At 37.9% G+C, this 23,866-nt stretch overlaps 1 protein-coding gene across 4 annotated transcripts in view; it reads left to right on the top strand.

Moving 5' to 3' along the window:
- The window catches only part of DMXL1 (Dmx like 1), a 139,505-nt gene that overhangs the window by 35,239 nt on the left and 80,400 nt on the right, over nucleotides 1-23,866 (top strand). For 3 of the 4 annotated variants that reach the window (XM_067569034.1, XM_067569035.1, XM_067569032.1), the window contains exons 6-10: nucleotides 905-971; nucleotides 8,736-8,911; nucleotides 12,565-12,754; nucleotides 17,089-17,257; nucleotides 20,239-20,451. In XM_067569034.1, the coding sequence (XP_067425135.1) occupies nucleotides 905-971; nucleotides 8,736-8,911; nucleotides 12,565-12,754; nucleotides 17,089-17,257; nucleotides 20,239-20,451 (815 nt within the window). The remainder of the gene's footprint in view (nucleotides 1-904; nucleotides 972-8,735; nucleotides 8,912-12,564; nucleotides 12,755-17,088; nucleotides 17,258-20,238; nucleotides 20,452-23,866) is intronic. The other variant, XM_067569033.1, reaches the window with a different exon arrangement.

Below are 23,866 nucleotides of genomic sequence, written 5' to 3'. Positions count from 1 at the left end.
TTAGCCAGGCACCTTGAAACAGAGTTCCTGCAGTTGCTAAGCCAACTTTTCACAGCAGTAGCTTCCTCTGCAGGCACAGAGATAATATTTTCATCATTTGATTTTATTCACTCAAAGCTAAAGAAATCAACTGGGAATTGAAAAGGCAGGAAAACTCATATTTCCATTTGTCTTTGAATAAAAATGACAATGGGAGTAGGGAAGATGAGAGCTAGTTGCAGACGTTTTAAGGACAGCGTACATTTTGTGTTGTGGTGACTTGTTTGTTAGTTAATAAAATTTGAAAACTAAAAAGAGAGAATTTAAGCACAGCCATGAGCTGGCAACTCAGGAGACTGCTGCAATAGCAAAAGTGAAACATTTATGTAACATTTAAGATTTAGTTTAATAAAATATAAGTGCTATTGTGTTTTGTGCGCGCGTGTGTGTGTGTGTGTGTGTGTGTGTGTGTGATTTAATTCTTATTTCTAATGTGCTGCTGCTGCTACATCTGCAGCTTGACTCAGGTAATTAGTATTATGTACTATTTCCTAAATTAATAAAAAGCAAGTTATCTAAAAAATTACACAAAGTATACCCTCCTAGATGTTGTAAAAAGCTGTATTGAGTTATAAATTAACATGTTTTAGTGATCAGATTTGCACCATTGTTTAAGAAATATGTGAAGACGTATCAGGTGGGAAACTTGATTTAAATTAATGATTTTCTTGGTGATTTTAAATCATGATTTAAATTGCCTTGATTTAAATCAATCAACCCTGTATGAAACTAAACCTTAAAATATAAATTTTTCATATAGTTTCAAAGAAATAACTATGTATTCTGTGCTGCTTAAAAATTAACTTATATTACTACATTTTTTTTTAATTATCAACTTCATATTTTTTAATTCTGTGTTTTACAGAACTGCTTCCCAAGTTCATTTAATGAAATTTTCACCAGATGGAGAATTCTTTGCTACTGCAGGAAAGGTAAACAACTTTTGTATGACAGAATTATGTTTCTTTAGACAGATTATGCAACAATCCGGAACTTGACTGCATCCCTTTTTTGAAAAACAAGAGAAGTAATATTTTGGTTTTTTTCTTTTTTTTTTTCTTTATAATTCAGAATGTCAGTAGCTTCCAAAAATTCTTTTATGCCTCGCCTAATGCTGTTTAATGACTACTTTGAGTAATTGGAAGGGCTAAAATTCAGAAGGGAAGACCTACAGATTTGGTTCTAGCAGAGTATTACCTTTTTGTTTTCATTATGAGTTGATAATAGTGCCGTGTCAAAACACAAGACATTAGGAAGTGAACAGCTTGTGCCAGAGCAATAGGCCCATAAAATGAAATGAAAATTGGATGTGTGGTTACTTATTAAAAAGTAAAGGGAAATACTGGCTTTTTTCTTAATATTTAAAAAGATACTTTTAAAAAGAGAAACTGATGTGCCAAGATGACACTGGAACCACCTGTTAAGCAATTTGTTGCACAAAAAGCATCTTTTTAACCCATTAAAAATATAGGCTCTGTGTAAGGTGGCTGAGCAATCAGATTGGCTGAAACTTTTGAGTGTTTGACATGTAAGCATTAAATCTTCAGGTTGGTTTTTTTTTTTTTTTTTAAATGCCTGGAAACTCATGCCTGCATGGTCATTGTCTTGTAATAGGTACCTCTATGTCAGTGTCAAATGTCTGTGGTAGCTTACAAATTTAGTTTTGCAAACTTGGTAGTGAATAAGGTCCAGCTACAAAAGCACTAATTCAGTGCAGCAGCTTGGGAATAATATTAAAGGTTCACCACCACCACCATCTCTAACAGAACTAACCAGATCATCTGCCAACTTCTACTTCTAGAAAAGCTATCTAATTTTCCTTACTCAGCTTTCATAAGAGAATAGAAAACTTAACACTGTAGCAGCAGAGGGAGGGAACTCAAGGTCGTGAGGTGGGCACACTGGAGAATTGTATTGTGGGTCCTGGTAGTATTTGTGGAGATTGTGTACATAGGCTATGTATTGATGCTACTAGTGGTATCATTCTTATTTGAAAGAGAGTTAAAGATGACATGATATCACCAACAAGGCTCTGTCAGAAGATTCATGAACAATGCCCAGAATCATATTCGGAGAATTGAAGATATTGGAAACCAGTTGCCCAAAATATCTTACATTGAAGATCACATAACATTAAGGTGACTGACAAAAAAATTTGGAAGTCAGGAAATGAAACAAGGTTCCCCAGAGTAGCAATCTGCTATGTTGTGTATGCCCTGTATCATGGGTGGAATGTTAGCAATAGGTAAATTTAAGGCTGGGACAACCTGTGCTTGCCTATGAGCCTAATGGTTGATCAGAGAGAACAGAGTGACAAGGATATAAGGATCATTGGGTTGATGGAATTGCTCAGGTTAATGATAAACTACTCTAAATCCCAGCTCGACAAGATCCAGGACAAATGTGGGTCTGACACAGAGTTTCACAGATTTAAGAAGAATCGAAAAGGATTGTGCTCTGTATCTTTGGACTGATTCTCACATTAGTGTCTATAATAACAGATGATATATTTTCCCATGAGCCAACCTCTGTGGACCTGGAAGTTTTGGCGTTGAGTTATTGACTCACATTACATCCAAGTGAGGATTGATTTGAGTATTTTTGGCTAGGTTGTAGTCTGGGGATAGCTCTGCATTTTGGAAAGAGATTTAAAAACAAGTCCTATCAACTGTACTAACCATGAATATATGCTACAAGCATGTGATCTATTCTGCAATAAGTAGCTACACATAAGTATTCTGGAAGCAGAAACTTGCTCCAAGAATTGCCCTAAATCTAATCAGACCACTGTTCTGCATACACAGGCAGAGAGGAACATGCTCATACTCTTTGAGGAAGCTCTGCAGGCATAGAATGGAGCAATGCAGCGTGGATTAAAAATTGCCTTTTTGAAGGAAAAAAAAACAAATCGGGTTTTTTATTTAAATGGGATTTTTGTTGTTTCTGTTTAAAATAGAATACCTTTTTCTTTTCAACAAAAAGCCTTTTTAAAATGAAATCTGAAGTTAATACAAAATGTATTCAAGTCAAAACTTATTGTAATCTCTTAAAACATTTTAAATAAAAAATAAATTATGCTGAATCCACGAGCCTCTATCAAAAACTTTGTGTTAAAAGGTGCTTTTCTGTATAAATCTCCCTGATTCTCAACTTCTGAGGTCCATCTTATAAATGTGGCTATGTACTATATTAAGGGCTTGATCCTGTGGGGGACCCAGGTACTGTGTTACTGGGTGTAAGAGACTGGCAAAGTAAATTAAGAGGCTGGTCTTCAAGAGATTTAGGCAAGTAGGAACTTAATTTCCTGGGCTGACCTGAAATAATGAGTTTAATTCACTGACTGCCGTTAATCCCTCTGTTTGAGGTGATTTAGTTGTAAATGTAAAACATCTTTTATAAGAAACTTATGTATCAAATATTTAAGGTTGTTTTGTTTAATAATTTTATATGCTGTCTTGTCTTGTGTTTAATTAAATTCAAGTTACCGATCTAATTAAGTTTAACACAAATCATGAGCAAAGAGTTGATTATCTAGTAAATGAGTAATATATCATTCATCATTTACTAAAATGCAAAAATGTATAAGAATCTGAAAATATTAAACTATATTATTATTTAAACAAAAGTATATAGTTATAGTGTGCCTTTCTAGATATAAAAAAAAGTAACAAATCTAGTGTAAATGTCCTATTTACTTATAAATAAGTATGTTTTAATGGTTATTTGTGCCAATGAGTGCACCTTTCTTTCAAAAATAACTGAAGTACAAATGGAAAAAAACCATTAAAATCAAATACTTAAATCAAGGCTTTCCACTTGGTGACTTAAATAATCTTGATTTAAATCAATCTGCCCTGAAGTAGTGTCCTGCAAGGCCAGTTCCTCTTTAGGAAAGGAAAACACTGCAGCATATGGGCTATAAACTAATGGATAATGAATTCTTGCAAATGGTCACTAGATCAGCGAGTAGTTCTTTTGGGGGCGGGGGCATGCCATAGGAATCTATTTACAACATATTTGAACAAAGTGTTAGTGAAATATGATTACTTCATCCAGCAGGAAGGGACGACGCATATAAATGCTTTGTTTACCTTTTGAGAGAGGCAAGATCAATGAGGTAATATCTTTTATTGGACCAGCTTCTATTGGTGGAAGGTACAAGCTTTAGAGCTACACAGAGCTCTTGAGCTGGGAAGGAAGGAGAGTGAGCTTTTTATCTTTTGTTCACCTTTGGGGGGGGGGTAAGGTTTTGGTCAGACTCCAAAGATAAGTGTTTTTTTTCCTGTTTTTCTTCCCCCTCCCATTTGCATACAGGCCTGTACTGGTTGAAAAAAATAAGATTCCAATCTTGTTTGGGATAACTTGCTGATGAGCACACTCCAAATAATTGTAGTTGTTGTCAGTGTTCTTAAAACTTCAAGATACATTACACCAATTCCCAGGGTCACTAAAAAGAAAAAACCTTAGGGTAACTTTTAAATGTTTGGTAGCCAGTAAAATTGCTTGCTGTTGGTAGTAAATTCACTCAGTTTACTTGACGTCACAGTAATACAGTTGTCACATAAATTACTGCGATTACCAAAGTGTGACATTTGTAGTATATTCTTGTATAATATGCAGGCATTTTTACAGTTTATAACTGTGTGGCACCCACCACTTGTGAGTGCCCCCTGGCTGGGTGTGCGTCTGCACCTCTCTGTCTGTGGTGACCTTTTCTGGCAGTTTCTAATGATTGAGCCCTCCAGCTGAGTCTCACACAGTTGGTTTTGGAACGCAACTCACAGACCCCTTCCAACAAAGTCTTTAAGCACTCCTGGCCCTGGTAAAGGGCTATGTCCTGAGGGCTTCCTCCCTAGAGACTCTTCCCCCATGCTGGTCTGTTCTGGCTGCAGCTCTTCAGCTGGGCCTCTTAATAGTTGAGATCTTTTTCTGAGGGTTTGTCCCTGTCCATTTTTAGATTACTTCCCCACTGCCCTATTGGCGGGGGGGGGGGGGGGGGTTCAAGCCCACCCTCTACTCCAGATCCAAGCCCAGGGTCCCTAGGAATAACTGCCATGTGCCCTAGGGGTATGGAGGAACTTTCATGTGGGTGCCGTGGGGCCTAGGCCAGCCCCAACGAGGGGTGAGGAGTAAGCGTTCCCCCAGCCCTGTCCCGGGCCACAGCTCTGCTCTTATTTCCTCTTTGCTTCTAGGCCAGCTCCAGCCCCAGCTCCTTCCCCACCCCCCAGTTCAGCCTCTACCTCTGCCTTCAGCCCAAGCCTCTCTGCTGAGCCAACTGTGTATTAACGGGGGGATGGGGCAGCGGACAGATTCCATTACTGATAAGATTGGGGAGCGACATGAAAAGTTTGTGCACCACTGCCATAGGGCATATAGAAAGTCCCAGCAGCCAGCCAAGAGCTCCCTGTTGCTCTCCTGGTCTCTGCCAGTAACTGCTTTGTCTGTGGTTCTGCAGTCTGTTCAGCCTGCTAGGAGCATTGTCTCGACTCCGGAGCTCCAATCAGCAACTCCCTCTGGTCTGCAGTGCAGCTCTTTTCATGCTAGCTTGCAATCCTCTGATTGGCTAGCTCCTTGCTGCCTTGCCTAATTGCTTTTCTGAAGCCTCTGTAGGCTGCTTGGAGGATGTACCTCCTACTCTTTTCCTGGGATGGATATGGCAGGACCCTGACGCCTCCAGCAGGGGGCCTCTGGGCCTAGTCCGTCCTGGCACACAGCTACAAATAGTTCCTTAAGGCATGTTGCAATCCTTATGACGTAGTTGATTCACTGGGACAAAAGCTTTTTAATATACAAATTGCTACTGAAGGAAATTGGTGTGTAATGTCACATTGCAGATTCAAAGAACTAATGGGGAAAATGCCAGTTTGTCATAATTAAAGAAGTATGATGAGAATAATTTAATATTCCATATGTAAAGTTCCATATGTAAAGGCAGAATTGTTTACATCTTAATCTTTTTATATTTATTTATCTCTGGCACAGTTACTTTGGAGAAGATCCCAAGCTGGAGAAAGGGGTCATCACAGAATTGTTTGATTCCTTTTTTTCATACAAGATGCTGATCAGAGAAGTTATTTGATGAGAGGCATGCCTAATGTGCAAAAAATACTTAATTGGCTGCTGAATCCTTAAAGAATTGCTTATTAATAATCCAAAAACTGAATGTGAAAGTGACCTTAATTTGTTTTAGAGTAATCCATAATGTTAAATGTCTTTGTGTTCCTATGCATAAGATGAAATGTGCCTTTGGGGGCATAGGTTCCAGAGGTACGTGTCGCCCCTACACTGTGAGCTTAATTCTGAGTAGCTTGTCGTGTCATTAATTGCCCTTTGCCTTATATTTCTGGTGTTCAAAATAGCTGTTGTTTTGGACACTTTTTCTGTGAAGTAAGCTGATAAAAATGCTGCTACTCAGTCACTGAAATAATGTGGCTCCAGATCTGGGATAGTTCTGCTGAATGAGACTGTGACTGTTAAAACAGAGGAGAAGGATCTTGTCTTTCATGGACATAATGGTCCTTGTACTCTAGCTTTGTTTAAGTCTCTTGAGGTTTTTCACCATCAGCATTTCCTTTCTCTTGCTTTGGCTTTTCTTTCATAGATGGTCTGAGAATAAGTGATTGATGGGGAGGGAGGAGTTCAGTGCCACTGTGTCCGTGGGTTCATAGTGGACTTGTTAGATACCTTGAACATTGATGTTTTGGCTTTGAAGTTTTTTTTTTCATTGGGATGTTCCCAAGATTAACCAGGCCCTGAAGTCTGGAAGAGGTTGTCTGACTAAAATATGGTACAATTCTTGAGCCCTTTGTTTGTGACTATGGTGAAGATGATGTCTAGGGTTTTGCCTGTTCTATGAGCAAAGTTAGAGACAGTTTGGAAGAACTGGACAGTAGATATGCCTAAACCTCTTGTTTATTCTGAAGGTCATAGGAGTTTATCGTTTTCTCAAGTCAGTGGCCTGGATTCTCCTTCTATTTACCAGGTGTAAGTCAGAATTAATTCCGCTGAACTCGATGGAATTTCACCAGTTGAAACCATGACAGAATATCTCTAGTAGCTCCTCCAAGAACTCCCTGCTGTTAAGAGGCTCAGAGAAGCAAGAGGAGGTGGGGATTTCACACTAGCACGACTGACTAAGGCCAGGTCTACACTACCACTTAGTTTGATATACCTTATATTGCTGAGGAGTGTGAATAAACCACCCCTTTGAGCAACCTAAATTACACTGACCTAAGTGCTGGTATGGATAACTCTGTCAACAAAAGAGCTGCCGCTGCTGACATAGCTACTGCTTCTGGCAGAGGTGGAAATATGCCAATGGAAGAGCTCTCTCCCATTGGCATAGAGCATCTTGACCAGACGTGCTACAGCAGCGCATTGGTGCAGCAGTGCCAATGTAGTGCTTTCAATATAGACTAGCCCTAAAAGGGAATTCTGTCACCATCTAGGAAAGAATCTAGGATATCTATAGCATCCTTTGGTCTTGAAAAGCTTTTTATATTGGACAGACGAAGAAGGCCTGAAACTTACCGAGTGGCTTGAATTCACTGCCACCAGGCAAATGATACTCTATGTAAAAAGCCTTGTTAGGTGATACTCAAAAGCTTTCAAGTGCATCAGCTCAGTGCCATCTAGAACCTGTGGGAACTAATTGAAAATTTTCAACTGAAATTTTCCCAAGTGTGCTGATGTAAATCAGTGATTTGAATCAGGGAGCAAGAAATACTAATTTAAAATACATTTTTAATCTTGTTTTACATTTGAACTTTTTATTTCTTAACAATGTTGACTTTCAGTGGTTGGTATAACTGAGTACTTCTTTGATAACTAGGAGAATATGCTATATCTATACACATTTATTTAAACAATTATGTTGCTTAATATACATTTATTTAGACTCTTTTAATATTTATTGCGTTAGAAAATGGTGAATGATGCACTCATTTACTAGATTATTTTTTTAATTGTAATTAGTGTCAGGCTGCATTTGAATGGAAATTTGGAATACTGTTAAAAATGCACAAAATATCGTTTTAAAACCTTTGTTTATTAGTTAAAAAAACTGCAAATGTTCTGGGTACATAAGGGAAAAAGTTATCAAAATGTTATACATTTGAAGCCGATTTAATAAACAGAAGAAAGTAGAAGCACTGTCTGTCAGTGAATTGAACTGGTTACAATGTCCTTTAGATTTTAGAACTTGGAGATCTTATCCTCACCTTTCATTTTTATTTGTAGATTGAAAAAGAAAAACAAGCTTTTCTGTTTTTTCAACTCCCCAATTGTGTCTCAACTTTTTTATGAACAAGTAGTTGAACTAAACTAGTGGAATAAACTGAAAGGAAGAAAATACTTTCTGTACCTGCATAAGACATTACTGCTGTCAAAAGCTGGTTTAGCACTTCAACAAAGTCTGGTTCCAGGTGCTTAGCCAGTGACTTCCACCAGTTCAGTGGTTGGACTTCCTTTAAAACTTAAGCAGCAAACATACTGCTTGAATATTATTTTTTATTTAATTCAAATTATTTTAATAAGTTGTCATTTTAAAATTTAATTTAAATAGGTTTAAGGGTATTTAATCTAAATGTTTCAATTTTTTTTTTTTTTTTTAAATTAAAAAGCCTTTTATTCACTCTGGAATTTCCACTAGGTAAACTTTTTATAAACTTCCTTTTGTTTTCCTTCTTTCTGCTCAGGACGACTGTCTCGTAAAAGTATGGTATAATACCGATAGCTGGCGATCAGCAGTAACACCTCAAAGTTCAAGTCCACAAAAACAAGCACAAGATGTTGATTTTTCATTTGTTTACTTAGCCCATCCTCGATCTGTAAATGGATTTTCATGGAGGAAGACAAGCAAATACATGCCACGGTGAGTAGCTTAACTTCTTGAGACTTGCAAGTTGTTAAGTTGTTACACGTTACTTGATAAACTTTCTTTCCAAAGTTTGTAGTAGGCTTCTTTTTTTAAAACCACCTTAGCTGTTCTTCCCTGGCAACCTTGAAAGTCCAATTTCCTACTCTGCTAATTTAACAATACTACATTGCGGTTGCCCTGCTACTTCAGTATTTACCATGCACTGTACTATACAGCTCACCTTTATATATTCTGTCGAGGTTCTTGTATGCCTTCTTCACCACAGTCTGAGCACTTCCTATGAGTAAAAACAGTTATTTCCTATTACTCTGCTAGTGAAATTCAGGCTTCTTTTTTTTTTTTTTTTAAAGATGTGAGGATGGGAAAGCTTTGAGTGACGAGAGAGAGGTTTTGTATTTAGCTCTGGACATGAATTCCATCTTTTCATCCAGATGCATACAAAATCATATCCCAATTTAGGAACTAAAGGAGGGTAATGTAATTAATGCAAATCACCATGGGTTTATAAAAAAAATAGATCCTGTCAAACTTGATATCTTACTTTGATAAGATCACAAGTTTGGTAGTGTTGACATATATAATTAGACTTGGCATTTGACTTGATACCACACAACAGTTTGATTTAAAAAAAAACTAGAACAATATAAAAACTAACATGGAACATATTAAATTGATTGGCTAATGGATAGGTCTGAAAATGTAACTAAATGGGGAATTGTCATTGAGCAGGTGTTTGCAGTAGGATCCTACAGGGAACAGTTCTTGGCCCTATGCCATTTAACAATTTTATCAATGACTTGGAAGAAAACACAAAATCATCACTGAAAAAGTTTAAAGATGATAAAATAATTAGGGGAATGGTAAATAGTGAAGAGGACAGGTCACTGAGTCAGTGATCTGGATTGCTTGGTAAACTGGGCACAAGCAAACATGCACTTTAATACAACTAAATGTAAATGTATACATCTAGGAGCAAAGAATGTAGGCCATATTTACAGGATGGGAGACCCTATCCTGAGAAGGAGTGATTCAGAAAAAGAATTGAGAATTGTGGTGGATAATCAGCTGAACATGAGCTCCCAGTGTGATGCTATGGCTGAAAGAGCTAATGTGATCTTGGGATGCTTAAAGCAGGGGACTCTTTCACCTAGGAGTAGAGGTTATTTTATATCTATAGTGATCACACATGTGATTGCTACTGGAGTATTGTGTCCAGGTCTGGTGTCCACAAGTGAAGAAGGACGTTGATAAATTGGAGAGGGTGCAGAGAAGAGCCATGAATATTATTAAAGTGTTAGACTGAAGGAGCTCAATGAAGAGAAGGTGAGGGGGTGGCTTGATTACAGTCTAAGTATCTACATAGGGAACAAATATTTAATAATGGTCTCTTTTTAGCAAAGAAAGATATAACAATGCAATTGTTGGAAGTTGGAAAGTAGACAAATTCAGACTGGAAATAAGGTGTACATTTTTAATGGTGAGAGTAATTAACCACTCGAACAATTTACTAAGGGTCATGGTGGATTCTTCATCACTGTCAAGAGCGGATAGCTTTTCTAAAAGATACGCTCTAGGAATAATTTGAGAGAGGTCTTGTGGCCTGTGTTGTGCAGGAGATCAGACTACATGATCATAATGGTCCCTTCTGACTTTGGAATCTGTGATCACCCTTTTTCATCATTTTGCAATATGTAATTTTGTCCTGCAGGTGGAATCCAATCTAAGGTACACTTTGTGCTTGTGCCATCATGTGGTAGCCTAATGATGTGGCCAAAGTACCATTGGTATGTCTAATTACTGAGTCAGCAGATTACTGACCAGTGCAGAGCAGCATTTCCCCCTTGGTTCCATAATCTCTCCAATGAATTCCTGAGATGCTTTTTAAACAACACTGGTGGAATGCTTTCAGCTTCCTGTTGTATACTTTTACCATCTAACATGTTTCCAAGATGTATAATCTCACTTTAGTATGTAGATTTATCTTCTTACTCTTCTTGATATTTGGCAAATGCGAAAATGATCCGTGGGCTTTGTGGATTCTTGCCTTCACTTCTTTAGTGAGCTGGCTATTAGCAAATACTGTACTTCCAAGATAAACAAAGTCCGTTCTTTTGTACTCTTCTGCACCACCAGCATTGACATCATTTTGTTCTATCACTATAGTCTTGGTATCCTGCCTATTGATGTGAAGTCCCATTTTAGCAGCTTCTGCTTTTATGCTGTTAGTCTTTTCATTCCATTCAAGCTGGTCTCCAGAATGATTATATCCTCTGCAAAATTAAGTCTTGCAGCTTCTCTTGCCTAAACAATACTAGTGTCTTCAGCAGTAGATATTGCTGTCCTTATCACAAAGTCTATGACAATGCTGAAAAGATGCAGGGATAATATTTAGCCTCATCTTAGGTCAGGAACAATCTTACACCATTCTGTGTCTCCACTCTGTGTTCTGATACAGCACACAGACTTGTCATACAAAGCATTTATCAAATTAACAATCTTTGCTGTCCTCTACTAATTGGCTTTCTCTGAATCCCCTCTTTTTAGGTCAGTTATCAGCGAGTGCAACTGCAACAATCTGAGGCCCTTCACAACTCTGCTCCCCTTACTCTGTATATTATGTTGCCCTTCACTTCCTCTGCTCCATGAATGCCAATCTTGACTGCCCACTTGAATTCCACATACATAATGTGCCACCTTTTATATATTGAATGTCCTCCATAAAGCTACTTCCTTGGCAGTCATCAAATTGATCCTCAAAACTCACCTTTACTATCATGCCTAAAGGAAATTGCCATCTGATAAAAGGGGAGTGGGAGTGTGCATGCATGCAATTTAACATCTTATTTTTCTAGCGACTTTAAGTTGGAATCACCAAATTATGCCTATAGACTAGATATATAACTACGATATGTTCCTGTATTATTTGTTACATCCCTTGTAGTGTCTTGTCTTTAAATTAAATTGTAAGCTTGTCTGGGAAGAGAACTTCAGCATTTATGTAGATTTTTACAGTGCCTAGCACAAAATAATTCTGATCTTCATTGGGATTTCTTGACACTATTCTAAAGCAAATAATGGAACTGGACACAAATAACTTATTACGGTCCTGTCCATTCTATAATTATGCTGTATGGCTTTGGCCATATCTTTGCACAAACTTAATGAGGATACCTAGTTTACAAGGGAATGCTGACGGTTATTTGTTAATACTTGTAGAATGCTTTGAGGCACAAAACCTTATAAAACACTGGCTATCAATATACAGTTCCCTTTTTCCATCCAAATGGCCAATTCTGTATGTTGGAACTAAAAATAAATATTGCACACTTACAAAATGCAAGTTTCAGGAGGTGTTAAGTACATATCAGTGCTGTATTCATGACTGTTCACTTAGCACAACTATTTTAAATATAGAAGTTATGTCCATTTCAGGTTCTAAAGTTTCATCTGTTTTCTGAGAGTATTTATCAGGTTAATTAAAGAACTACATTTTGTATTTTGTAATTTTTTATATGCTACCTAAGTCATAGTGTCATGCATAACTTTGGAAATGTATAGTTAAGTTCTTATCTTTCATTGTTTTATGTGGGTATTTTGATGCTCAGAATATAACTAGCTTCTTCAACCTACCTGAAACTTTCTTTCAGTAGTGCTGTATGCAATGTACTGCTGACTTGCTGCAAGGATAATGTATGCCGTCTCTGGGCAGAGACTCTGTTACCCAATGATAGTTTATCGTGCGCTGGTGGATACAACCATTGGACTGAACCAGTGAACTTAACCAATAACTTCAAAAGAAATGCTTCTAGTAAGGAACGAATGCAAAATGCATTAGAGGTGAGAACTGTGGGACAGTACTAGTCTGTTTGAAAACCACATTTTTCATATTTAAAAATTATTTGAGTAAATTCTGTGAATAATTCATGTTTTACAATGTGTTTGGAAATAGTGTTTAAAAAACAGTTTTGAGTATACTTTGAGTCATATGTTTGTTGCTTAACTGGATGAGTGTAATTTTTAGGGTTAAGTTTCTGATGTGAATGTTTAAAATGAAATAAAACTTACTTCCTTGAACATTCTGCAGTATTCTCTTAAAAGCTAATTGTTTCAGCTAACATGCCTTCCAATATGCATGTTAGCTTTGAAAATGAGTTATTTAAAGAAAAATCCAATAGTTGTAGATAAAGTTTGGTATCTGAGGGTATTAGTCACATAAATGGAGAGACAATATCTTGTAAAATACAGAAGCAATTTGAGTTCTCTTGAAATCTGTGTGTCAATTGTACTAGAACATGTCATCCCGGGTCACAATTCCTTGCACAACAGCCCTCAAGACTTGGACATCTTAGGGCAAAGGGGACGACAGTGGCTTGAGAGTTTCACTTCCCCTTTTGTCCTAAGGCCAGAACCCTCTCCGTGAGGTCATGAGATGACACCAGGATGTATGATTGGGAAGATAAAGGCTATTGTTGCACTAAATCCATAAATCTTTGAAGTGGAGGGGTACAAAGTGAAATGGTAGCCCCTCCACGCACTTCCTTAAGCAGCAGGAAAAGGTTTGAAATATTCCCCCTCATTCTTTGTATCTTCCAGTGCTCATGTTCTGAGCACTGAGGTAGAGTACCCCATAATCGTTAGTGTAACACGGGGAACATGGTGTATGATAAGAGAGCAGCATTATATTTAGTGTATAGATGCTGTGGAACCCCAGATAGGATGGTGCTTTGCAGTACCTGTGATATGAGTTGTCTGGTTATTACAGAAGTTGTGGATATTTTTTTGCCTCTTTGATTAAAGCAAAGGTGGTATTTGTGGGTAAAGGTTATATTTTTCATTTCTTGCTTCCCTGCTTGAGCTTTAGGGCAGACTGCTTCCTGTAAGGTCTTAGGTATTTGTGGAGAGTGGTCCTTGCCTTCCTGCCTCCCTTTGACCAAAAAGTGCTGAGTAAAAATAATGTCCTGAAGATACCAGTGGAAAAGGACAGCCAGCTCCTGCACAAACCTAATGGTGGGATTAGATGGATGGCTTTCATGCCCCCCAGATGAAGACCATAAGGCAGAGGGAATGGTGTGAGTGATGGTCTGAATGGGAAAGTTTGAAGATTCACGTTCTGTAGAACAGTAATCTTACAGTGAAACTCTAGGAGGTTGGTCCCCTGCCAGTGCCAGCAGACAAGACTTGCAGGATCTGTATACCCCTGACAGAGAAGAAATTAACTCAAACATTACCATGTGCTAAGCCAGCAGTTTTACCAAATCTGGAATAGACCATAAAGTTGAACTGGAAACTGGAAGACAGCACAGTGTAAGCCCAGGGAAGAAAAACTATTCAACCAGTGTTCGTAACCAGTGAAACATTGAAATGGGAGAAACTTTCTACTCATATGTTCTAAGTCAAAGGCAGTGCAAGAGACAAGGCTTTGTTTTCTCATTAGGAAAAAAATTAGGAAAAACTGGGAGAAAAGGCTATTGCATAACAACCTACCGAACCTAAGGGAATTAGGAGTGGGCAAGAATGACAAACTGAGAAGAGAGAGATCCTGGCAGGGTAGACCAAATCGGGGTTTATTGAACACAACTGACAGAGATCTGAGGTTTTGTTACTTTACACTTTATCAATGGTTGTACAGTTTTTCATGCCAAAGGGGTATTAAATTGTGACATAACACTAAAGTGACTAGTACATAGGAAACATCTGATTTCAGTAATATCATATAAGTTAAAATGTACCCTCCAGAAAATTTGAATCTTACTTTACTAGAGGTTTTTCAGGGAGGGAAAAGTAAGGAAAATGATTATAGCACCTAGGCAAATACTTTGTCTCAGCTAATGAGAACAAGGATATGGAAGAAGAAATGACCACCTCCAAGGTGGAAGCCAAACTCAGTGGCACGGTAGGGGATGCTGGATGATCTCCATTCAAGAATATTAAAGGAACTGGCCCATGAACTAGTAAGCCCAATAGCAAGTATTTTTAACTAATCTGCAAACTCGGGGTTCATACCCTGTGACTGGAGAATTGTGAATATAGCACCTATATTTAAGAAAGGTGGAGGAAAGTGATCCAGGAAACTACAGGCCTGTTAGTTTGACCTCAATTGTATGCAAGAACTTAGAACAAATTTTGAAAGAGTATAGTTAAGGGCATAGTGATAAATGCTAATTGGGATAAAATAGAACACAGTTTTACAAAAGGTGTATTGTGCCAGACCAACCTGATCTTCCTTTGAGATAATAGATTTTCCAGATAAAGGAAATCCAATAGATGCAATCTACTTTGATTTCAGAAAGGCACTTTATGCAGTTCCACATGGGAAATTATTAGTTAAATTGGGGAGTTGGGGATTAATATGAGAATTGAAAGGTTGGTAAGGAACTAGTTAAAATAGAGACCATCAGTAATGCTAAAAGATAAACTGTCAGGCTGGAGGGAGGTTACTACTCATGGATGGGTCTTGTGACCAGTCTCCCTTAACATTTTCATTAATGACCTTGGCACAAAAAATGGGAGTGTGCTAATAAAATTCAAGGATGACTCAAAGAGGGGAGGTATTGCCAATATAGAAGAGGACCAAAATATCATACCAGAAGATTGGCATGACCTTGAAAACTTGTTGAATAGAAATGGGATGAAATGCAACAGTGCACGTAGGAACTAACAGCAAGAATTTTTGCTCTAAGATGACAATGAGAAAGACCTGGGTATGTTGGTCAATCACAGGATGACTATGAGCTGCCAATGGCTACAAAAGGCTAATGCACTCTTAGAATACATCAGGTGAGGTGTTACCAGTAGATATAGGGAAGTGTTGTTACCATTATACAACACACTGGTGAGACCTCATCTGGAATGCTGTGTGCAATTCTGGTCTCCCATGTTTAAGAAAGATGAATTCAAACTGAAACAGGTGCAGAAAATGGCAACTGGGAATATCAAAGGAATGGGGAAACCTCCTTTATGAGAGGAGACTTAAGGAGCTTGGCTTGTTTAGCTTGACTGAAAGAGGGCTGTGAGGAGATATGATTGTTCTCTATAAATACCAGGGAGGGAAAGAAGTTGTTCAAGTTAAGAGCCAATGTTGGCACAAGAACAAATGGTTTTAAACTGGTCATAAACAAATTTAGGCTTGAAAACAGATGAAGATTTTTAACAATGAGAGGAGTGAAGTTCTGGAGCTGCCTTCTAAGGGGAGTAATGGGGCAAAAAAACCTAACTGGCTTCAAGACTTAGCTTGATAAATTTATGGAAAGGTGGTAGGATGAGGTTGCCTACAATGGCACATGGCCCATCCGTGTGGCCAGAGATGGGACGCTAGATGGGGAGACCTCTGACTTGCAGAGAATTCTTTTCCAGGTGTTTAGCTGGTGGGTCTTGCACATGTTCTCAGTGTCTAACTGATGGTCATATTTGGAGTTGGGAAGGAATTTTCCCACCAGATCAAATTGGCAGAGACCCTTTTTTCGTTTTTTGTTTTACTCTCCTCTGCTGCATGGAGCACAGGTCACTTGCTGATTTGAGCTACAATAAATGGTGGATTCTCTGTAACTTCAAGTCTTCAGGTCAAGATTTGAGGACTTCAGTATCTCAGCTAGTGTTTTTAGGCCTATTACAAGAGTGGTCTGCAGTGTGTAGGAGGTCTAACTAGAAGATCATGGTGTTCCCTTCTGACTTAAAAGTCTGAGATTACTTTATTTCTGACCCCAAAAGCTCATTGATCCTGCCCTGCAGAGTTGGTGATAGTAATCAATTAAAGAATTTTTTTAATAACTTGTATGTGTATAGTTTGTATTTTACTTGAAAAATTCTATAGGACACAACACAGTAGCATTTGATTTGGTCTGAGCATGCAGGCTGTAAGGATACAGCCCAGTACACAGAAATACAAAACTCTCCAAATATTACTACTTCTATCCAAGACACCACTGTATACATACAGGCGTTCTACAGGATTCTGAAGACATTAATATCCTTTAAAATGTAGTCCCTTTTCTATGGAAGATACAGTATAAACAATATGGTTTATAAATTCACCAGTGTACATTTTCACTGTAAAAGCTATCTCCTTTAGGTTAGACTCTTGCATGCTTTCTTCTCTAGAAAATATTTTTTGTAAATTAAATCCTCCTTTTTTCCTTTTGAAACAAATTAAAAATGACTTATTCTCCATACAGTTAAATCTAAAGCACTTTCGACGAGGAAGGAGAAGGTCACTTGCCCTCATAGCACATACTGGATATTCACCACATCAGCAAGATCCTCATGAAGTTCATAGGAACACGTCTTTGCATGCTAATGCACTCTGTCACTTTCATATTGCCGCCAGTATCAACCCAGCCACAGGTAATCATGAGCAATTAAGATTTATGATACAAGAACACAATACAGACTTCTGTGTGTGGGGGGGGGGGAGGGAGGGAGGGCGCTATGATGGACTTTATTTACCTGAACACAGGACCCCTGCTTCATTCAGTACACAGGATGGATGGTACTGACTTAATTAGCAGCTATTCAATATTCTGTTTTCTGCTATAGTTTGATATGTGACCCTATGTCTATTCATTGCATGCTGTTTAAATCCTGCTCTGAAGACAGAATTACCAATTCCTACTGGGCTTTCTTTGGTGCTCACTGCCATACTATTGGAGTGCTTCACAACAGCACTGTGAGGTGACGGTACATTATTTCCATTTTACAGCTGGGGAACTCACCAAGGTTAAGGTTAGAAAGTATCCATTCATTTTGGGTGCCCAATTTTGAGACCCCTAGGACTTGACTTTTTTATAGTGCTTAGCATTGTATGGCCTTTTATATGTTCAAAGCATAGCTGTGACATCAGCCGTGGGTTTTCTGCACTTCTGCAAATCAGATCCTCATGTCTCAATCAGCCACCCAGAGAATGAGTAACATAATTAAAGACCATCCCAGAGCAGTTCTATCTTGTGCACTGAATGAGGCAGGTGTCTATGGGGGGGGGGGGGGAGGGGGGAGAAATGTTAGAGTATCATAATGCATGGACACAGTGTTTCCAAATTAAGGTTGCACAGGAAACCTTAATTCTGGTACTAATCTTCACTGAGTGCTTGGCATTACAATTTTAATGTTCTTTTAGTATAGTTTTTTGTGTGTAATATAGAGTGTGTATACTTGTATAAGCATTTTTATCATGAAACCACATAAGACTTACTAATGATATTTAGCTGTTACATAGTCCTCTTCACTCAGAGATCTGAAAGTCCTTCAGAAAGGAGGGTAATTGTAATTGTGAGCAAGTTCTGATTACAAAGTAACAGTCTTGTCTTGAACTGAAACTAGAAATGATAGCATTCAATTGGGAGATAGGCAAGGAAGATTTAAAGGCTCCTTAGTTATCACTAGTAAAGTCCTAGTGCAGAAATGTAAGAACTCACAAGAAACAGCATTACAGCTGATTCAGAATAAAAGCTAGAGTGAAAGAAGAAACAATACTCCATTTGACAGACTTTTTAATAATACAGTAGAACCTCAATTACAAGCACGAGAGTTACAAACTGACCAGTCAACCACACACCTCATTAGGAACCAGAAGTATGTAATCAGGCAGCATCAGAGATGGGGTGGGGAAGGCAAATACAGTACTGTATTGTGTTAAACATAAAATACTAAATAAAAAAGAGGGGCAAGTTTAAAAAAATAATTTACAAGACAAGGAAACTTGGTTTTTCATTGAAATGAAGATGGTTAAAAGCATCATTTTCTTCTACGTAGTAAAGTTTCAAAGCTGTGTATTAAGTCATTGTTCAGTTTAAAACTTTTGAAAGAGCAGCCATAACGTTTTGTTCAGAGTTATGAACATTTCAGAGTTAAAACAAGGTGTTTGTAACTCTGAGGTTCTACTGTACATTTTAGGCTGGGAAGGTGGGGGAAGAAAAGGGTTGCTTTTAAAAAAAATTGAAAGTAGAGTGAATGTATATTGACGATAAAAGTTAGCTTGCATGTCATGTCCTTGTTCCTGTGAAGTTTGGTAGGTTCCTTTCTTAATTCTTCCATGTAACTTGTCTTAATGCCAAATTGATCTTCTCGAAAGCTGGCCCTATGTAGCTAAAGAGAAAAGCTTATTCTGGAAGGATTGAATTTTCTTATTTCTTGTTTGCTTCTACATTTCTCTTTTCATAATTTTATTCCATGTGCACTCCTCCTTTTCCTTTGCTCTTCCTATATTTCTTCGTTTCCAGTCTCCATTTATTTTTTGTACTCCTGGGATAACTATCTGATTGAACAGATTGATATAAGCAGTACCACTTTCAGTGGAGAAAGGAGCATATTTGAATTCAAAAGTGTTTTGTCTGACAGGGGATGTTGAATTTATAGTTGCCTCAGCACATTGTACTGCCACATAAAATGAGAGTATGGGGGATTGTATGTGAGAAGAGCCTACTGCTGCTAGTTGTGGCATGTGAGAATTCTCATTGGGTCACAAGTGGCTGCACTCTTGGATCCTGTATTTCAGATGGTACAAAATTATAAACCCATCTGAAAGTTGTTTGTATCATTTACTCTGGCTTGGTCTAACTTACCTCCATGATTCGGCGGCAGTCGACAGGAGTTACGCAAAGTATGCAAAGAACTTGCGTAACTCCCGTCGACTGCTGTGCTTCTCTTCCTTGCGCCGTCTTCACTGCACTGCGCCGACGGGAACCATGTTCCTGTTGACACAGCACTACGCCACTTGTGGGGGTGGATTAATAACATCGACTTCTGGATCGACTGAGCGGGTATTCACTGACTGCTCAGTCAATCCAGATAAGTCGATCTGACGGCGGCGACTTCGCCGCCATCAGTGTAGACCTAGCCTCTGTTTGTTTGCATGTATAAAAGTGGTGCACTGGCAGATAGTATAAAGTAGTAGGAGATTGGTAAAGATCTGTGAAATCCCTACTCTACAGAAAACAATGTACCATGGTCTAAAATCACCAGAGATCTGTGATGGCTTCTGCTGATGTAAACCATGACACATAGGGCTGTGGATAGCAGAAAGTCTGTCCAGAGGAGATGGTTGTGGCAGCGCAAGACCACAAGCTGGCTTGCAGCCAACTAGCATAACCCCATAATTGGTTGATGTTGGCTAAGAAGGGATTATGGTTAGGCTCTGGCGCCATAAACCTCCTCAAAAGGGCATGTGGCAATATTACTGCCTCTTTTTCCTTAGTTGAATCTCTGAAGGTGAAGCAGGGTTAGGCTTGCACCTGGTTGTATAACTTTTGCTCTTTTCATTGGTATGGGGCAGAACACTTTACCGTACCACTTCCTCTTTTGGAAGTCACATTAACTTCTTCGCCTTACAGACATTCCTCTGCTCCCTTCTATCACGTCTCTGAGTCTCAGTGAGAATGAAGAGAAAAGTGGGCCATTTGTAGTGCACTGGCTGAACAATAAAGAACTGCATTTTACCCTATCCATGGAAGTGTTTTTGCAACAGCTTAAAAAGAGCTTTGAGCAGCATTCTTCAGAGACCAGCACTGAAGAGTCTAATCAGTTGGATGGCAAATCAGATGAAGGTAAAATGTGAACCATAGACATGTTTCTGTTTTTTATAATTTGTAATTTTGTTAGATGAACTGAATGTTTAAATTAGTATATACTTCTTCCTAAGGTTTTGAGTACTTAAAGCTAACGTCAGCTACATCCTCCTAATATTTGCACTGCGAGTCTGGATGCTTTTGTATAGGAATACAGTTTTTTAATATGTAGGAGTAAGAGTGTATGGCTTCTGAGTCCAAAGATTTAATTGGCTCAAGTACATACTGTTTGTGAACCACTTATTTTCAGATTTACATTGCATATCTAATGTTACAATGTAATTGGATCTAATGCTCGTCATCTGACATACATTATGACCTCTTCACTTGTACATAAGTGGTTTTCAACTTTTTTCATCTGTGGACCTCTAAAACTTTTCAAACGGAGGTGCAGATCCCTTTGGAAATCTTAGACGCAGTCTGCGAACCCTAGACTGAAAACCATTGTTCTACATACATACTCAACAGGTTCAGATTCAAGAAAACTGAAGGACACCAAAGTAACTTAACTTAGGAGACTGTGTATTTGTGCATTGCAAGGTTGGTTGATATAAAGAATAGTAAATGGAATACAAATAATTATATGGTTAATATCCACACAACTCATATGTTGCCAATTTCAGGGAGCATTCTTCAGGTAAATGTTTAAGATACTTTAAGACTAGTGTATTTAGATGAGAAATACATATTATAGTCTCGGTTGATGGCATTTAATAGGGTGAACTAAAATGGGATGACCAAACTAAGATAGATATGGAAAGGAGCCAAAAGACAAAGGGCACTGAAGATAACAAAATACAAAGACCTTATTGATAATACTTTGTACACAAATATATTCCATCAGTTCTGGGCTTTTGTAACAGTATTGCAATATGTCTTTAGACTTCATCATGAGGTTGTTTGGAGTGCCTTATATTTTTAGTTGGATGGAGTTGAAATTGAGCATACAGATGGGCAACCATATTAAATTAATTGAGCCATGTTTTATCTCTATTAACAACATACAGCCCCATTTAAATCAACATGGCTGCACAAATATATCTAGGCTTGGATTTTTTTAATTGTATATAATTTTGATAATATCAAATCATAATATCAGGGCTTTATTATTTTTAAGCTTGTTTGATTTTTACCTATTTACATTTTCACAGTTGCACAAAATTATGTGGGGGACTATAAACACTGAGATTCAAGACATTAAAGTTTATAACAGTTAAAACACAAATTGTCAATATCTCATGTCAAGTATACAAAATAAATATCCATAACACAAACTGAGTCCTCAAGCAGTATTTTTTCTGGTTTTGCCTATCTGTAAATTTCACTTATTATCAGTGGAAATATTTGTTGGTTGATTTTTAGTATACCAACCAACAAAAATGTGTAATGTTTACCGATAAAAATCCTGAGCCTAAATAGATCCAATTGAAGGATCGAGTCCTTTGTTTTTTAGGATATGACTCAAATAGCTTTTCAATTAGGCAGCCAAAAAGTGTGTTTAATATCAGATGTTTCTTCTACCAGCTCTATTTAAGTTTTAATTAAAAACCCCCCACAAATTTGCAAGCTATTAAAAAGATATCACTTGGATTTAATGTAGTCATAAAATAATTGGATTCAGCTGCCATATTCGCTACTGCATTAATGTATATTTGCCATGGAGGCAAATTAGAAGTTGTTTCAAAACTTGAGACACTGACCATGTGTAAATGCCAAATATGTATCCTCTAAATCATATATGTAAGTAACATTTTCAAATTTGAATGTTACTGCTGTAATTATTTGTTCATTTTACCATTGCTAATGAGAATGCAGGTCAAAAGACCAGTTGTAGACTTCAGACATTCAGAGACCACTGGAGTGCAACTTTTGAAGGATATATGGTCTTTCTTTTTTTTTTTTTTTTCTTTTTTTTAAAGCCTGTGATGAACCATGGATATTAATTTGGAAACAGAGCCAAGTGGCCATCAAATACTCTACTAAATTATCTTCACCCATAGGTTAAGTTTATAAATTTGAAAGAAAAAATAGTTTTGTGCTTTTTATAGGTTCTGTTACTAATTAATAAGTAAACTTCAAATCAGTTAAACTTCTCAATCTAAGGCTGATTACATAAGCTTTTACTAAACTAAAATTAGTCAAATATATCAAATTAAAGTTGATCAAATGGAATTGAATCAGTAAATCAATGAATTAACAAGGATATGGAATGGAATCACCAATTGATCAAATCATCAAATGACCCCAGCCAGTTATCAAAACAAGTCAGGAGGTTATTATGGTGGACTCCTCCAAATACTAAACCCAGAAATTTAAGGAGGCATTGTTCCCTTCTTAGCCCATGTAGTACTATCTACATTCCTTCAGAGTTACCATTTACTAATCTACCTGGATTTCAGTTTAGGGATGGTGGCAGGATGGCTAAAGAAAATGAGGATAGTAGAAATTATCACATGAGCTGAAACAACTTAATGGGACCAGATTTGGGGGTCTGGATAATCTCCTTCCAAGAATATTAAAGGAAGTGATGCATGAAATTGCAAGCCCAATAACCAGAATTTTTAGTGAATTTGTAAAGTCGGGGGTCATTGGTTGCTATATTTGGAGTTGGGAAGGAATTTTCCCCAGGTCAGATTGGCAGAGACCCTGGGGTTTTTTCTCCTTCTCTGCAGCATGGGGCCAGGGTCACTAAAATTAGTGTAGATGGTGGATTATCTGTACCTTAAGTCTTTAAATGATGATTTGAGGACTTTAGTAACTCAGCCAGTTACCGGGGGTCTGTTACAGGTGTGGGTGGGTGAGGTTCTATGGCCTGCAATATGCAGGAGGTCAGACTACATGCTCTTCTGCCCTTAAAGTCTGAAACTGAGACTTACATGGTTGGATCTCTCCCTTGTCTAATGTATCTGCCTTTGATAATGGTCAGCAACTCTCATTTCTCCCTTTTTAGGAGAATAGTTTAGACCAGCACTTGATAACCCAGGATGACACAAGGTAAAGGAAGGTAGGATTTGCTTAGAATTGGGGTTAAAAAATCATTAGTGGTGCCTTTTGCACAGATTTATTCCATTTATTCCTCCTATTTGTTTCCTGTCCTTTAACCAGTACATGCTTTTAGTTTAACATGGCTCTTGCTTAGGGGTAGGAGTGTGTGTGGGTATGTGTAAATGATCATGGGGGGCATACACACCCAGTAACAAATTAGGAAAAAGGTGACTCACTTCAGGGGACCATGTCATGTGTCTGGTTAGTATATCACACTGGTCTATGGGCTTCTTCTGGCCACTGGCCTGTTGTGGTCTTGGACTCCTTTTTCCTTAGAACCAACCTAGAGAAAGCGAGAGCAGCATACTTGGTGTTCTGGTGGCCCAAGAGTAACATCTTCCACATTTAC

The sequence above is a fragment of the Emydura macquarii genome, unplaced genomic scaffold (assembly GCF_026122565.2).
Source record: "Emydura macquarii macquarii isolate MOO-44397 ecotype Brisbane River unplaced genomic scaffold, CSIRO-AGI_Emac_v2 contig_2897, whole genome shotgun sequence".
Classification (NCBI taxonomy): Eukaryota; Metazoa; Chordata; order Testudines; family Chelidae; genus Emydura; species Emydura macquarii.
Note: the sequence above shows the minus strand (reverse complement) of the source record. Positions and strands in the feature narration are given on the sequence as shown.